At 43.0% G+C, this 18,733-nt stretch overlaps 1 protein-coding gene across 1 annotated transcript in view; it reads right to left on the minus strand.

Annotated features, from left to right (window-relative positions):
• Positions 1-15,884, minus strand: part of LOC124696039 — a 58,532-nt gene extending 42,648 nt beyond the window's left edge. The window contains exons 1-9 of the mRNA XM_047228826.1: positions 15,853-15,884; positions 7,833-7,976; positions 7,491-7,764; positions 7,290-7,392; positions 7,065-7,195; positions 6,784-6,865; positions 6,567-6,699; positions 6,319-6,476; positions 6,059-6,239 (exon numbers count right to left, since the gene is read on the minus strand). Coding sequence (XP_047084782.1) covers positions 6,059-6,239; positions 6,319-6,476; positions 6,567-6,699; positions 6,784-6,865; positions 7,065-7,195; positions 7,290-7,392; positions 7,491-7,764; positions 7,833-7,976 — 1,206 coding nt within the window. The 5' untranslated portion in view covers positions 15,853-15,884. The remainder of the gene's footprint in view (positions 1-6,058; positions 6,240-6,318; positions 6,477-6,566; positions 6,700-6,783; positions 6,866-7,064; positions 7,196-7,289; positions 7,393-7,490; positions 7,765-7,832; positions 7,977-15,852) is intronic.
• Positions 15,885-18,733: the final 2,849 nt, after the last annotated feature.

Raw genomic sequence — 18,733 nt, forward strand, 5'->3', positions numbered from 1 at the left:
CAATAACAAGAGTATAATTCATAGGCATTTCATTGCGTCTGGAGATATTACCAACTCTTTGACATTCATCACAAGATAAAATAAACTTTCTTGCATCTTTAAAGAGAGTTGGCCAATAGAAACCTGATTGTAGAACCTTTTGCGCGGTTCTATCTCCGGTGTGATGTCCTCCATAAACACTACCATGACACTTACTCAATATCTCTTGTTTTTCATATTCGGGAACACATCCTCGCATAATACCATCCACTCCTTCTTTATATTGGTGTGGGTCATCCCAAAAATAATGCCTCAAGTCATAAAAGAATTTCCTCCTTTGCTGAGCTGAAAAGGTTGGAGGCAAGTACTTCAAACAATAAAGTTAGCATAATCAAGCATACCAAGGACTATCTCGCGAGTTCACCTTTATTATAGCCAATTGTTCATTTGGAAAACTATCATTAACAGAACAGGATCATAAGCAATATTTTCCAATCTAGATAAGTTATCAGAACAATGATTATCAAGCACCTTTCCTATCTATAATATGTAAATCAAATTCTTGCAAAAGAAGCACCCATCTAATAAGCCTTGGCTTAGCATCTTTCTTTTCCATAAGGTACCTAATTGCAGCATGATCAGTATGAATTGTGACTTTTGAATCAACAATATAAGGTCTAAACTTGTCACAAGCAAAGACTACAGCTAATAATTCTTTTTTAGTTGTAGCATAATTTCTTTGAGCAGCATCAAGAGTTTTACTAGCATAATGAATAACCTTTAATTTTTTATCTACTCGCTGTCCAAGGACAGCACCTACAAAGAAAATCACTAGCATCACACATGATTTCAAAAGGTAAGTTCCAATCAGGAGGTTCAACTACAGGAGCAGTTGTCAAGGCTTTCTTTAGAGTTTCAAAAGCTTCCTTACAATCATCATCAAAAACAAAAGGTACATCCTTTTGAAGAAGATTAGTAAGAGGCTTTGAAATCTTAGAGAAGTCTTTAATAAATCTCCTATAAAACCCAAAGCATGACCAAGAACACTACGAATACCTTTAACATCCCTAGGATAGGGCATCTTCTCAATTGCTTCAACTTTAGCTCTATCAACTTCAATACCTCTCTCAGAAATTTTATGTCCCAATATAATTCCTTCGTTAACCATAAAGTGGCATTCCTCCCAATTAAGAACAAGGTTAGTTTCTTCACATCTCTGCAAAACTTTATCAAGGTTTCGCAAGCAATTATCAAAAGAATTTCCATAGATAGAAAAATCATCCATGAATACCTCTACAATCTTTTCACAAAAGCCATGAAAAATAGCAGCCATGCATCTTTGAAAAGTAGCAGGAGCATTACATAAAACAAAAGGCATACGCCTATAAGCATAAGTTCCATAGGGACAAGTGAATGTGGTTTTCTCTTGATCTTTAGTTTTAACAGCAATTTGTGAAAACCCATAATAACCATCAAGAAAGCAAAAATGAGTATTTTTAGACAACCTTTCTAACATTTGATCAATAAAAGGTAAAGGGTAATGATCTTTCTTAGTAACTTTATTAACTTTTCGATAATCAATGCACATTCTATACCCTACAACTACTCTTTGAGGGATGAGCTCATCATTATCATTAGGCACAACAGCTTATTCCTCCTTTCTTAGGAACACAATGCACAGGACTAACCCATCTACTATCAGCAATAGGATATATAATAGCAGCTTCAAGAAGTTTTAATACCTCATTCCTTACCACATCCTTCATCTTAGGAATTAGACGACGCCGATGTTCAACAACAGCTTTGCATCATCTTCCATGTTGATGGCATGTTGGCAAATAGAGGGAGAAATCCCCTTCAAGTCATCAAGAGTGTAGCCAATAGCTCCTAGGTGTTTCTTCAATATTTCCAATAACCTTTCTTCCTCAAAATCTGAAAGCTTAGAACTAATAATAACATGATATGTTTTCTTATCATCAATATGAGCATATTTAAGATTATCAGGCAACGGTTTTAAATCAAAAACGAGATCTTCCTTTGGTGGTGGTATTGTACCTAGATCTTCAACCGGCAAGTCATGTTTAAGAATAGGTTGACGAAGGAAAATTTCATCAAGCTCATTCCTTTCTTCCCTAAAGACTTCACTCTCACTATCCTCCAAATATTGCCGCCAAAGGATTATTAGGAGCAAGAGCAATAGATGCACACTGTTCAATTCTAAAATCATTATTAGGCAAATCAGCTTTATAAGGAGTTTTGGCAAATTTAGAGAAATTAAACTCATAAGATTCACTAGCAAATTTAGTCACAATTTTCTCCTTCTTGCAATCTATAACAACTCCACAAGTATTTAGAAAAGGTCTACCAAAAATAATAGGACAAGACTTAGTAGCAGCAGAACCAAGTACCAAAAAGTCAGCAGGATATTTAATCTTACCACATAGAACTTCCACATCTCGAACAATACCAATAGAAGAGATGGTTTCTCTATTAGCTAGCCGAATAACCACATCAATATCCTCAAGTTCACAAGAACCAATTTCATGCATGATTTCCGTGTAAAGCTCATAAGGAATGACACTAATACTTGCACCAATGTCGCATAAACCGTAATAACAATGATCACCAATTCTAACAGACATAGGAACACTGGCTTTCCTAGACTTATTAGGATGTGAAACAATATTAGAAGCATCTTCACAGAAAATAATATGACCATCTTCTACATTTTCAGTCACAAGATCTTTAACTATTGCAATAGCAGAGTTCAACCTTTATTTGCTCTTCAGTGTTCTATAGGTTTCTTTTCACTTTTATTAACCGCACTAGTTATAACAGAATACTCCTTCATTTTAGCAGGGAAAGGAGTTTTTTCAATATAAGCTTCAGGAAGAATATGATCAACAGTTTCAATTTCAACACATTTATCTATAGGTGAATCAGTTTTATCTTTGTAAGGTTCATGATACTTATCAAAATTCTTCCTAGGCAATTCAAAATGAGAGGCAAAAGCTTTATAAAAATTTGCAACAACTTGAGAATCAAGACCATAAGTAGCACTCATATTACGAAATTTATCAAGATCCATAAAAGTTTCAATGCATTCATAATCATAATTTATACCTGACTCTCTATCTTTGTCGTTCTCCCATCCTTCAAGTATTCTCCCGAATCCGATCAAGAAGGTCCCATTTAAACTCTTCTTTGTTGCGTGTAAATGATCCAGAACAAGTAGTATCCAACAAGGTTTTATCTTGAAAAGAAAGTCTTGCATAGAAATTATCAATGATGCTATTACCAGGAAGCTCATGAATGGGGCATTTGAGCATTAAAGACTTCAATCTCCCCCATGCTTGGGCAATACTCTTGATATGTCCATTTGGCATCACTATTTTATATCATAATTTACTGTTATTCATTGATATATTTCATATTTAGAGGTGATACTTATGTTATTTCATCTATTTTGCATGTTTCATGATTATTGGAGGATCATTCACCGGAGTCAGGATTCTGCTGGAAAAAGCACCGTCGGAATGCAATATTTCTGAAGATCAACAATTGACGGAAATTACACCGAAGATCTTATTTTTCCCGAAGATGAAGCCAGCCAAAAGGAGGAGCCGAGGAGGGCCGCCATGGCCCCCCATAGGCCAGCGCGGGCCCTGGCCTAGCCGCGCCGCCTTGTGGGGAGGGGGCCCACAGCCCCTTTCGGCCGCCTCTCCTTCGCGTACTTCTTCTCCCCGAAAACCTAAGCTCCAGAGAATAATCGTGAAGAGACACAGCCGCCTCTGCGGGGCGGAAAACACCAGAGAGAAAGAGCTCTCCGGCAGGCTGAAATCCGCCGGGGAAATTCCCTCCCGGAGGGGGAAATCGACGCCATCGTCACCGCCATCGAGCTGGACTTCATTGGGATCATCATCACCATCATCTCCACCACCGTCACCGTCATATCCACCGCTGCACCTCGTCACCGCTATAACATCTAGGGTTGAATCTTGATTGTTTGATAGGGGAAACTCTCCCGGTATTGATTACTCCTTGTTATTGATGCTATTGAGTGAAACTATTGAACCAAGGTTTATGTTCAGATTGTTATTCATCGTCATATCACCTCTGATCATGTTCCATATGATGTCTCGTGAGTAGTTCGTTTAGTTCTTGAGGACATGGGTGAAGTCTAAATGTTAGTAGTGAACTATGATTGAGTAATATTCAATGGTTTGATATTCAAGTTGTGGTGTTATTCTTCTAGTGGTGTCATGTGAACGTCGACTACATGATACTTCACCTTTATGGGCCTAGGGGAATACATCTTGTATTCTTTTGCTAATTGTGGGGTTGCCGGAGTGACAACAACCTGAACCCCCGTTGGTATATCGATGCAGGAGGGATAGGAGGATCTCGCAGTTTAAGGCCGTGGTTAGATTTATCTTAATTACTTTCTTGTATTTGCGGATGCTTGCAAGGGGTATAATCACAAGTATGTATTAGTCCTAGGAAGGGCGGTGCATTAGCATAGTTTCACCCACACAACACTTATCAAAACAATGAAGATTAATCAACTATATGAAGCGAAAGCACTAGACTAAATTCCCGTGTGTCCTCAAGAACGTTTGGTCATTATAAGTAAACAAACCGGCTTGTCCTTTGTGCTAAAAAGGATTGGACCACTCGCTGCAATTATTACTCTCGTATTTTACTTACTTGTACTTTATTTATCTGCTATATCAAAATCCCCTGAATACTTGTTTGTGAGCATTTACAGTGAATCCTTCATCAAAACTGCTTGTCAACACCTTCTGCTCCTCGTTGGGTTCGACACTCTTATTTATCGAAAGTACTGCGATACACCCCCTATACTTGTGGGTCATCAAGACTATTTTCTCGGCGCCGTTCCCGGGAGTGAAGCGCTATTGGTAAGTGGAATTGGTAAGGGAAACTTTTACCGTACGTGCTGATTTTATTTCGCCGCTCGCTATAATTCATTATGGAGAGATCTTCTCTTGAATTTCTATTTGGGAAATCTACTACTACTGCAAAGGTAGTGGATGAGGCGCAGGGTGAGAAAGAGGTTCCATACAAAATACCTATGAAAATTATTGAACGTGTTGTGGATAACCGCTATGAAGGGGATGGAACTCGTCCATCCTGGAGATCATTTACTGTTTTTACATGAATTATGCGGGTTATTCAAATGTGCAGGTATTGCTATGGATGAAGTTAGGAAGAAACTATTCTCTATATCGCTGTCTGGTAAAGCGGCGCATTGGTATAAATTACTGAAGAATGGGGATTCTCTTGATTGGAATGATATTGTGCCTTTATTTTATTCTAAATTCTATCCTCCAAGTGAAATTCACAAAGACCGGAACCTCATATATAATTTCTGGCCTCATGATGGAGAGAGTATTGCCCAAGCATGGGGGAGATTGAAGTCTTTAATGCTCAAATGCCCCATTCATGAGCTTGCTGCTAATATCATCATTGATAATTTCTATGCAAGACTTTCTTTTCAAGATAAAACCTTGCTGGATACTACTTGTTCTGGATCATTTACACGCAACAAAGAAGAGTTTAAAAGGGACCTTCTTGATCGGATTCAGGAGAATACTGAAGGATGGGAGAACGACAAAGATAGAGAGTCAGGTATAAATTATGATTACAAATGCATTGAAATTTTTATAGATACTGATAAATTTCGTAATATGAGTGCTACTTATGGTCTTGACCCTCAAGTTGTTGCATTTTTTTATAAAGCTTTTGCCTCTCATTTTGAATTGCCTAGGAAGAATTTTGATAAGTATGATGAACCGTACAAAGATAAAACTGATTCATCTGTAAATAAATGTGTTGTAATTGAAACTGTTGATCATGTTCTTCCTGAAGCTTATATTGAAAAAAATCCTTTCCCTGTTAAAATGAAGGAGTATTCTGTTATAACTAGTGCGGTTAATAAAAGTGCAAAGAAACCTATAGAACCTAAAGAGCAAATAAAGGTTGAACCTGCTATTGCAATAGTTAAAGATCTTGTGACTGAAAATGTAGAAGATGGTCATATTATTTTCTGTGAAGATGCTTCTAATATTGTTGTATCGCGCATAGCAACTTGTGCTAGCTGACCAACTGTGGTATGGCCTGGGTATCTCTGCCGCATCAAGGGTAGTAGCTGCTTGCCAACCGCTCCTGCCGCAACCTTCTCAAACATCACAAACTCAGTTTCACCTGTGGCATCAGCCGCAAAGAAAGATATACAGTACCTAAAAAGCATGGATCGAACCATAACCAACTGGCAGTAAAAGCAAATCAAAATGAATAGCCAAACAACATGAAATTTACGCTAAGCCAGCATCAACAGAAGTGCAGTCTTTGCCAGAGCACTGGAACTGATATCCGTCATGCCTAGCAGATTTACGGCAGACGGAACACGAAGCAAACCACCAACGCTGGTCAGGACCAAGCCTATCAACAGTGACAATGCAGATGAATTTTTTCTCCTGCAGACATAGTTTAACATCAATTAGAAACATATGGGAGCAGCAAATACACCGTCCTAAAGAGATCCATTCGAGATATAGTTGACTCACCATATCAACGAATGGATCAGCATCGTTTAGCGCTTCTGTGGTCTTCTCAATAGGAGCCTCGAACACACGAGGTATGATGGCACCTGGCCCTATAGGAACATAGGCAGCCAAAGGAACAAACTGCAGTCCAAGCCTATTTCTAGGGAAAAGCATAGGTAAGTACAAAGTAAATGGAGAGAAGGGCAGTAGAATTTGAGGATATTTCAGCAGAACAAACCTTTCATGGAACATATTAATATCAGGTATGTCCTCATCAATGTACCAGTGACAGGCAGAACCACCGCTTAAGCTTTTGACACCTGGAACAGACTTTTAGATCAGCAAATGACCAACCAATGACCGTGAATGCGCAAAGCAAACGATTATGTATGTATATATACAAGGAAAGAAAAGAAAAGACTGACAATGTAATGGTAAGAAGGCCCAGAAATACATGTGCAGTAGAAAGCATAAGGTAGTAGAAACAGATGAACTCCAAAGAAACAATGAACTGCTCACCATGAGAAGTCTTTGATAGTGTTCCCACAAAGATAGCAATGACAGGCTCTTTCTCACCCATGGCACGAACTGCTTCCGCATCAAACTCGAGCCCACGATCACCCCAGAGAACAAGCCTAAGCTCCTTGCCCCTGATAATCACATGTAAGGAAATAATTAGGCATATGCATCTTCAAGAAAAGGCACATAGAAGATTTAAAAGAGCTAGCAGCTGCCAGAACCTACATGATGTCCTTCAATATAATAGTCCTGGTGTTAGAAGCAGTTGTTTGGTACATCGACTGAATAGGGACTATGTCAGAAACCATGTCGATCTTTCCAATGACATCTGCAGCAACACAGTTCATAAATCGTAAGATAGGTATACAAGTCAAACAGAAGCAATCCAATGCAAAATAAATACACAGCGAACCAAGCAAAACTAACCAATGAAGCGCGCAGGACGGCCAATTGGATCTGGGATATCCGAAAACGCAGTTATGGTGTATGTGCAGAATGGGTAGGTATCTGCCAAGCCCGGCACCTCTTCAACTGTGGTATACCTTGTGAACTGAACCATAAATGGGCTCTCGACGGGCCTGAAGGCCGTCTTTGGCTGAGCACACATGAATTTCCTTATAACAAAGACCTTTCCTTCCTCCAGCACATCCTTTAGCCGTTCCGACGTGGCTGGAGGGAGCTGGCCGTACATATGGTTTCCCTGAAGAAGCATCAACAGATTTATAATGAGCACAAAAAACGAAGGAGCTGCAAAACTATAACACCCACCTCTATGTCAAGCAGAACCAGATCAGTGTGCTGAATAGCACCTACATCAGTCCCTCCACGATAATGCCACATGCGAGAAACAAGAACACGGATTGTCCACTGGTTGCTATCACTATGGATCTCAGAAAGGAGGTTGAACGCCATCTGAAACAACACGACAAAGATATTTAGGATAGCAAATAGTTAGGGACACACAAAGCATACCAAGTAAGCTCAAACAAAGATAAACCAAACATGGAACAAAATAGGCACAATCATACAAGCATCACCTTCTGGGAAACCCAATCAGCCAATGAACATCCATTTGCAAAATAGTGTGCACAAATTACTATAGAAAAAACATGTACCCATAAATAGCCTAAACAAGGAAGTGAAACAGGCTGTATATACCGCAGTGGCAAAAGCATACTTCAAAAAGTTAAAACCAGGAGATCAAAAGCCCGCGCAGAACCAGAGCATATATATTATAACTACCTAATACTAAGCAAGATCACTTGCCTACGAGCGACTGGAAAATTTCAGAGAACACAATGTTTCTGGTTTCAGAACCAGACGTGCCATCCTCATTCTCAATCAATATCCGCAGAGCCTTTCTTGAGGTCACACGAGACACAGCCACGTAAAACTGCCCATGGGTGAATACAGGAGTTTTTAGATACAAGCCAATGGCTGCAAGAGTTTGGCCCTAGCTCTTATTAATTGTCATTGCATAGCAAATTCTAATAGGAAACTGGCGTCGATGTAAAGTAAACGGCCATCTGGGATCTTTAGTTGTGAGGGATATCCTTGGTATGTAGACAACATCTCCAACATTAGAGCCAGTCATTACAATGGCCTTGATACGCGTACAGCACGCGTCCGTTGGGAACCCCAAGAGGAAGGTGTGATGCGTACAGCGGCAAGTTTTCCCTCAGTAAGAAACCAAGGTTTATCGAACCAGTAGGAGCCAAGAAGCACATTGAAGGTTGATGGCGACGAGATGTAGTGCGGCGCAACACCAGGGATTCCGGCGCCAACATGGAACCTGCACAACACAACCAAAGTACTTTGCCCCAACGAAACAGTGAGGTTGTCAATCTCACCGGCTTGCTGTAACAAAGGATTAGATGTATAGTGTGGATGATGATTGTTTGCGGAAAACAGTAGAACAAGTATTGCGGTAGATTGTATTCGATGTAAAAGAATGGACCGGGGTCCACGACTCACTAGAGGTGTCTCTCCCATAAGATAAATAGCATGTTGGGTGAACAAATTACAGCTTGGGCAATTGACAAATAGAGAGGGCATGACAATGCACATACATGATATGATGAGTATAGTGAGATTTAATTGGGCATTACGACAAAGTACATAGACCGCTATCCAAGCATGCATCTATGCCTAAAAAGTCCACCTTCAGGTTATCATCCGAACCCCTTCCAAGTATTAAGTTGAAAACAACAGACAATTGCATTAAGTATGGTGCGTAATGTAATCAATAACTACATCCTCGGACATAGCATCAATGTTTTATCCCTAGTGGCAACAGCACATCCACAGCCTTAGGGGTTTCTGTCACTCCCCCAGATTCAATGGAGGCATGAACCCACTATCGAGCATAAATACTCCCTCTTGGAGTTAAGAGTAAAAACTTGGCCAGAGCCTCTACTAATAACGGAGAGCATGCAAGATCATAAACAACACATAGATAATAGATTGATAATCAACATAACATAGTATTCTCTATCCATCGGATCCCAACAAACACAACATATAGCATTATAGATAGATGATCTTGATCATGTTAGGCAGCTCACAAGACCCGACAATGAAGCATAATGAGGAGAAGACAACCATCTAGCTACCTCTATGGACCCATAGTCCAGGGGTGAACTACTCACTCATCACTCTGGAGGCGACCATGGCGGTGAAGAGTCCTCCGGGAGATGATTCCCCTCTCCGGCAGGGTGCCGGAGGCGATCTCCTGAATCCCCCGAGATGGGATTGGCGGCGGCGGCGTCTCTGGAAGGTTTTCCGTATCGTCGCTCTCGGTCCTGGGGTATTCGCGACGAAGACTATATGTAGGCGGAAGGGCAGGTCAGGGGGCCGCACGGGGGCCCCACACACTAGGGCCACGCGGGCCCCCCTTGGGCCGCGCCGCCCTACTGTGGCGGCGCCCCGTGGCCCCACTTCGTCTCCTCTTCGGTCTTCTGGAAGCTTCGTGGCAAAATAGGCCCTCGGGCGTTGATTTCGTCCAATTCCGAGAATATTTCCTTACTAGGATTTCGAAACCAAAAACAGCAGAAAACAAGAATCGGCTCTTCGGCATCTCGTTAATAGGTTAGTGCCGGAAAATGCATAAATATGACATAAAGTATGCATAAAACATGTAGATATCATCAATAATGTGGCATGGAACATAAGAAATTATCGATACGTCGGAGACATATCAGGCCTCGATGACTTTCTCAGCAAGCCTAGTTGCAATAAGACGTGTACCATTACATAAACCTGTTGCCTGGCTTATATTTCTAAGAAGCATAATGGGAACACCTCTTTTAAGAATGAGTTTATGATACGGGAAGTTATTGACCTTGATAGTATTCAGAACCTCAAGAGGATAAAAAATATCTATGTTACGGATTCCATCGGCGGCATTTCCTGTTGAGTCACAACTTAAGTACTCTCTCTCCTCACCAGGCACCATAGAAAGGACATGCTTGTTGACATCTTCGGCTATCTCATTAGTTGGAGTTAGGATAGCTCTTTCTTTTAAATAGTTAGGATCAGAGTACCTTGTAGAGAAATCTACGTACACAGACTCAACAATAGTAGCTATCTTATCACCATCAGTATGCACTAAATGTTCATTAGGGATCGTAATCCAGGTTGGGTCAGATTCGCCCTGCCTTGCCACGGCAGGGACCGTACCATCTCCAACACTCAGAACCCAATCAGCAAAGGCGGCTGCTTCGGCCTGCACATTAGCATCTGTGGTCTGAACAGCCAGACGCTGATTAATAGTAAGGTGAAGAACCGTAATATGACCCCATAGAAGAGAATTAGTAATAGCAGCATCAACAACTTGCGAACGTGTGCCACCCTCAACCACCGGTAAGATCTGTCTAAGATCACCACCCAAAACCACCACCTTCACGCCAAACGGTTCATCAGCCAGCAATGGATCATTGGCAGACAGAACATCACGCAAGCTCCGGTCAAGTGCCTCAAAGCATTTTCTATGAGTCATTAAAGCCTCATCCCAGATAATAAGGGACGCGGCCTCAATCAAAAAGGAAAGCATAGTACCTCTCCGAATGTCACAAACCCCATTGTTGTCTAGGTCAATAGGAATCTTAAATCTAGAATGAGCTATTCTACCACCAGGCAACAGAAGAGACGCAACACCCGAAGATGCAACAGTTAAAACAATTCTCTTGTACCCCCTGAGGTAGGCAACTAATGCATTCCAAAGAAAAGTCTTTCTAGTGCCACCCTGCCCTGACACAAAAAACAACCCAGGTTTACCATCCCGCACCTTATCTACAATAGATTTAAATGCAACTTTCTGATCCTCATTAAGCTACTGCTGCATAGCCTCAGCAGTTTTAATGAGCGTTTCACAGTCTTGAGAAAGCTCATCACTGATCATGTTATTTACATTCGAATCATTATCATAGACAGTTTTCAGAGGCAAGGCATGATCTAAAATACTACAGCCGTTCTTAGCAAAGACAACAGCCAATTCGTCCAGAAGCATGTTTCTTAGTTCAGCGATAGGGACAGTATAGGAAGCATCATGAAGAGAACAACACATCCTATGTTGGATGTCTTCAGCCAAATAGGTCCAATACTTTTCAAAGAAAACATTTTCGTCAAGAACACCACAGTAAATGACCATAGTAACAAACAGCTGTCGTAACTGGTTCCCCATACCCCATTTCAAAGCCTCATCAAAAGCACAGTACCACTCACTATCATCACCTAGCAGCCCCCTGGCAGCACATGCATCCTTGAACGATTCATACACAGTACCATTATAAGTCCTAACATCAGCATAGCACTTTGCGCCTTTCACAAGCATCAACAACATTCTAAGATAATAAAGCTCGCCGGTAGAAGGATGAACATAATACACCCTTCTAATCTTGTCACTCCGTTTTCTCCGCACCCAACTTTTAGTTTCTGCTACCCAAGACCATTTTGTTGGAAAATCACAGTAAGTTAAAGATCGAGCACTTGCATATTTGACATTAGCAGCAAACCACTCAGTGAGCATAGTTTTTTGTAACAGGCTATTGTTAACAAGTGCAGGCAGGTTAGACAATGCGCGAAATCGCACAACATGTTTACCCAACAGATGCACAACAAGCCTTTCAACAGAAGGATGCTTGCTATGTATATCATACCCATAACACCTCCAAAAAGAATCATAGGCACAGATATAACGACATGCTCGATACTCCTCAATCTCATCTATGTCACCAGTTTCTGGATCACCGGGGTTTTTTATCCTTTCAAATAGAGTTTTTGAATAGTCAGGCCCCTTAGTAACATACTTGTAAAGATACTTTATGACATGTGTTTTGTTACACCACTCAACATTTAAATGAGCCTGAAATATTTTTATCAGCATCATGTTGTAAGGAACAACATGCCTATTGTCTAGTCTGACTTTATTTTTCATGACAAAACAGCCATTGTCTCGACGCCTATAAACAGGAAAACCAGATTCATCAATGGATGTCTCATCCTGAAATGATTTAGGAAACTTCTTTGAGCATACCCCGTCTTTCATGCAAGGGCATTTAGGATTATCTTCCCCACAAGGGCCATGCATCATGAACTCGACAACAAGAGCATACCCAAGAGGATCCTCTACAGGGTCAGGAATCTCCGCAGAGATAAAAGAGTCAATCAAAGCAGGGGTTACCTCACCCCGCTTTTCTTTATCTTGCCAAACAAGTATGTGTGCATGAGGCAACCCCCTTTTCTGGAACTCAACGGTGTGCAAAACTGAAAACAGAGTAAGCAAGTTACAACATGAACCTACACTCAAAAGAACAGAATAAGGACAAGATACAAATGAAGAGACATCTGAATTACCCGTGACGGTCTTGCCAAACGCTTTTCCACTCCTAATAGAAGCGAGGTACTCCGGAAGCTTCATATGGTAGACCCTAACCGTAATATCAGCTCGATTGTGTGGCTTTTGCCCAGGTTCAACAGAGAGAGCCTCGGCGATTTCAGGCCATTTAGGATTGCACGTGAAAGTGGTGAAAATATCAGGACAACCATGAACACGAGAGATAGCAACCGCATCCTGAAAATTTTCTACCATGTAGCGTCGTCCGCCGGTGTAAGAGGAGGGTAGGATTTTTTTTTGCCAACAGAGCTCCCGTCCATACGCCCCTCCCCAACTGCGTCTACAAGACCTTGCAAACTCTCGGCTCTTAAGTCATCATTGCTTAACTGAATAAAATGCAATCTAGCCTCATCTATATAAGCACGGGAATCTACGACAGCCCGATCAGACAGCATGCCACATGATAGGTAGGGGTTGTATTGTCCTTCTTTATAGTGTGAACAAAAGCAATAAAAGTCATGCATTGTCATTTTGTGCTTTTTTTTAGGGTCCAAATTATCTGCTCCAATGTACTTAACACCCAGCTGAAACCCACGCTCGCCATACGGAAACAACAGAGGATACTGCAAAGACATATAAGCAGGATGCAAAGAAGAAATTCGTTGCAAACCAGAACCTCTACCACGGATAATGATATCACGCTTAGGAGCCTCCGGCGTCAGCTCACCAAATACTAAGCATGCAAGTTCATCCGTAGAAGGAAGATTAAACTGGGGGCCATCTAACTCTCCAGGAGCAACAATACGGATAGAAACATCAGCGAACTCATTTTCTGCTAGGACCTGTTTAGCCATGCGAAATTGTTTTACAAGTGAATTATGAGTGTTAAGCATGATCTCAAGACCCTTCACAATGCCCTTATCTAAACCACCATCGAGTTTATCATCCTTATTTAATGCCTGGATTCTGTTATCAGCCTCATCCCCTCCATGATATATGTATAGCTCAGCATATTTAGGAGTTTTACCTTCCTCAGGCAAAAGCGATCCAATCCGATGACAGATGTTACCACATATTTTGAAAACATTTGGACCCCCACCACTGCTTACGGAACGATCAATGGTTGCTCCCATGGAGGTAAAAGCAAACAAACAGTTGTATTGCCGTATTTTTTCAATAAATGCTTTGCTACGCGTAGGGCCATCGAAATCAACAAGAGCCTGAAGGAACTCAGGTGGCTTCTTGGCAGGTGGAATAAAGACTTTCCCACCCTTGCAGCAGTTGTTATAGACAACACGCCTCTCGGTGATTGCAGACGCGGACTTCACCCTTTCCTGGTACCAGAAGCTCGCCTTACATCGACCACACCGATAGTATGGGCCTCCATAAAAAAGACCTATCTCTGTAGCTAGCTACACATTTGACTGGGTTTAGAAACAACCACACGAAAACACAATAACAAGTAAGAGGGGCAGCACAAACTACTGAAGACTTCTTTTACCTTTTAAGATATCAGCCTCTTCCAACGTAAAGCCAACCCACAAAGGTTCTAGGGGAGAAGTAAAGCGAGCATCTGTACCAAACAAGGACATATAAAATCTAACACAAGAAACAACCAGAGACCAAGCCGAACTTAACGAGTAAAATGGTGTAAAGTAAACAATCACCTGGTATACGACCACATTGCCTATCATGTATAATCTTGCGCCTTTTCCGGTTTCTAGTAGCAACCTCTGGACTAACAACCGGGAAGAAACCGTCCCCTATAGGAAAACCAACAAAACCATGCACACATAGCAATCAAGACCCTGCAACAAAAGGAACCTAGGACCACCCAAAAGAGAACCCAAAAGAGCGTACATTTCCTTTTTGGAAGGCCTGCAGAGACAAACCCAACAAGCACCGGCCGCAGCGGCTGCGGCACCAAGGCTCTATGGCGCCTACGGACGCTAGTTCGAACATCAGTGGTAGCAGACACCCGCGGTGGTCTTGCACGAACAACACGAGGGCCAGCCATGCATGCGGCAGGAACACATAGGCACAAGCAAGCTCGCAAGCAACCCTGTAACCAAATCTATGCAGCAAGCAAAAGTTTTACTAACCTCTAAAACAGGAAGGTAGCCTAGTAAAAAGAAATAGAATTTACTAATTTCCAAGATGTAGATCTACAAAGTTTAAGATTAGGAAGCGGAAAAATTACAACCAAGCCAGAGGGCAGCCAAAGCTAAACAATCTGAAATATGTATTTATAAACTGGAATTACTCTAAAAGCAACTGACCAAAGAGATGTTCAAAATTTGAAAGAAAGATGCCCCTGAAAGTTAAGTAAAAGTTCCTAAGGCAGGGAACTGTCATCTTTCATAAGGCAAGTAAAGCTCTGTATCAATTTTCTCAAAGCACGAAACCAACGCAGGCGAAGAAGATGCAACAGTACACAACCAATGGCCTGCATCTAATCGATGGATGGGCTGTGGTTAAACTAATCTAGCAGCAAAATTTGGTTATTATAAGGCACAGGCCGAAGTGCACGTAGCAGTATCAATGTTTCACAGCAAATAACAGTCTTCAGACTTATTCTCTTGGGTCCAATACAAACAACAGCTACATATTCACGGCAGAACGCCATAAGCTGCGAGCACACCAAATGCCAATCTAGAGGCACGACCTACAGGGGAGGCCAGAAAATGCTCTGAGCCCACCGATCCTACAGCAGTACCTGAAAATGGACGCATAGTCTCTCTCTCCAAACGGCTCATTTGACGAGCTGCACACGTCGCGACAATAACCACAGACCTGACGCAATCTCTATGCTACCATAGAACCATAATTATAGCCCCGGACAACAAAACCGTATATGCCCTTAATACAGGATGAAACGATACAAGGTCAAGGTCAACCTAAACAAACGATACAAGACCAACCAAAACAAGTGTACAGAATCCAGGAGAATCAAACCTTGGGTGGCGCGGGAAGCGGAACACAGCAGCACCGAGACCTGCACGAGCGGAAGAACTTCAGCAGCACGGAAGCAACAACCTGCAAGGAAATAGGGGCGGTCAAATTACCACTCTACTAGGCAGGCATTTCATCAAACAAGTAAGGCGGGCGCGAGGGAGCGGCCGCGTGCAAAGCAGAGAAGGAGACCGACCCCAACCTCAGACCGTGAGAGGAACGCAGCAGCAGCAGCAATGACAAACAAGCTGCAGCGTAGGGGAGAAAGATCAGGCAGAATCAACAACAAACGCGCAGCAGGAACACCAAGAAGAATGAAGAGCAAGCGCAGGAAGGAGAGGCGAACTAACCCTAACCATAGACGCCCATGACCTGAAACCCCATTGACCCCTTGTGACGGACCGGGCAGGTGACGGCACGGAGCGGGCAGACGAGTGGGAGCAGGCGACGGTTTCACCTCGGCGAAAGAGAGGGAGAAGAAGTGAGGCGGCGTGGGACTGAGCCGGGAACGGGGGGCGAGTAGGAGAGGGCAGGGACGGAACCGTTGACCCACACGCCCGCGAACCCACCAACACAAGTTCGACACGCAGAAGCCAGGTCCCACGGACGGAGCTGCGGTGCACACACGGGTAGAAACCGCAGTGAGGAAAGTTGCCGCCCAATGGGACGCGGCTCTCGCTGCCATACCGCTGGGGCCCCACCATCTCTCGCTGCCATGCCGTTGGGCCCCCACCACGTCCAACGCGCAGCGTTAAAAAAGGAAGCGTACGCACCCCGTACCAGCCAGCGACACACACCCATCGCTGACGAATGGATCCCACAATCCCAAGGGGACCAGTTGGCAGCGAAACGGAGCACATAGCACGCGAGTAAAAGAGGCGTTGTCCACCACCGGCCTACGAGACGCTACGGAAAAGGCTACCAAACCAGCCGGGAAAACGTCTACGATCTAGAGCACCTGCAGCCCTCTCTTGCTACTGGCCCCGCGCTAAAATGGTCCCAGCTGTCACGGACTATTAACAGGTAGCGGGCAGTAAGAAAAATCCAGAAGAATCGAACGAACCAGGTGAAACGCGGAAGCTGGCGCGGTCAAAACGTGCGGCGTGGATGGATTTGCCCCTTTTGAGACCTCCTGAGCACGAGTAGCACAGCTGCCTTTTAGAAGAGAAATGGACTGCAGCCGGAAGCTACAGGAGAAAATTAAGGTCGGTAACGGGAGACGACCGGTAACCAAGGAATTATGAGGTCGATGAAAAAGGAAGACGGAGACCATGTGAAGCTGCAATGCGCCATCAACAGTGAAAAAAGTTGACGTGTCCACCTTTAATTGGAGGGAAAACTACCATCAACAGTACCCAAACTGCTAAGATTTGAGCAAATGGGTTCAACTTTGATATAGGTAATAAATAAATTTTCCACCATTAGTTCTTTGAAGCCATATGTATGACCTGCAGAACTACAGACTACTTATAAGAGTTTACTGATTTTGGGTTTTACATCATCACCTATGAGGATGTCCCTGGATTATGTTCCTATCCGTACAACACCTGCATTCTCTGCGCTTCAGCTAGCTAACATATATATTTTTTCCTTTTGATTTATTAGTCCCAAGGTCAGTAACGCTTCAGTTTTTGCATTCTTCCATTTGTTCTCACGTGTGAAAATTTTAAATTGGTTATGTGATTGACAAGGTTTGTGGTGCCTGCTGATTGTTTGATTTAATAATCGTTCTGTGCACAAAATAATTGTTGCAAATTACGTGACCTATGTGTATAAATCGTCCTTTTCCCAATAATTACCCACCATGGTGAAACATCATGATGTTTCTAAAATGCTTCGTGGAAATAGTTTATCTGTGCATTAGGCATCTTATCAAATTATATTGGTTATCTCCCTCTTAAATACTATTTTCTGTCAAGTTATCTCCATCGTTACTTCCCAGCTGTCCTCGTTGCACATGTTTCTATATTTTTCGTTCACTTATAAATTTCACTAATTATTGATAGAAATGTTGCTTAACAGCTGCCTCGCTCGATAGGTTCAGGTTTAGACAGTGTAAATCGTTTTAGAGGTTTTCTGTCATTTGCATTTTCTTGTTTTGCTTTGATAATAATTTGAGCTGCGACTCAGTCTAGATAAGATAGTATCGACGCCCTGATCCATCGTGGGATGGCACGAAGCATGCGATCATGGCGATGTTAGTGGACTCGTTCATGCGACGTTGGGATGGCAACGTTGGATGCGTGGTCGTGCTCCTATTTTTGTGGTTTCAGTTAGCATCTTTGTAACAACCAAATAAATAGAAGAGCAGAAACAGAAAGGCAGTAAGTTGAGCACTGCACAAAACTCTCGTGTCCTTCTTCCTCTCTGAGTTCATCTCTTGATCGCCATTATCGTGTGAGTTGAGAGCGCCAAGTCTGACAAGTGGTATCAGAGCCTAGGGCTTTGGATCCGCATGGCACCAGGTGACACATCGGGCAAGGACGACGACGACAGCAAGTCGCCGCTTGCAAGGGTTCGAGACCCAACCGCAGCCGCCAAGGGGCACGAGCTGGCGGTGGCGCGGCCATACGCGCCGTTCGTGGCGGGCTCTTCCAACGTGCCGCCTCTGACGCGCTCCAACTACGCGGAGTGGAGCCTCCTCATGGAGGTGAGCTTCCAGGCTCGGGGCCTGTGGCTAGCGATCCAGGGAGAATAAGATCTCGAGGATCAGTGGGGCTATCGCAACGACCGCAGCGCCCTGGAACTGATCTACAAATTAGTTCCACGGGAGATGCTGCCGGTGCTGCGGAAGCACAAGTCTGCACACGACGTGTGGGGCGCGATCCGGAAGCTGCGCGCTGGATCGGAGAAGGTGCGCGATGCCAAGGCCCAGACCCTGTGA

Source organism: Lolium rigidum, chromosome 3 (genome assembly GCF_022539505.1).
Source record: "Lolium rigidum isolate FL_2022 chromosome 3, APGP_CSIRO_Lrig_0.1, whole genome shotgun sequence".
Taxonomy (NCBI): domain Eukaryota; kingdom Viridiplantae; phylum Streptophyta; class Magnoliopsida; order Poales; family Poaceae; genus Lolium; species Lolium rigidum.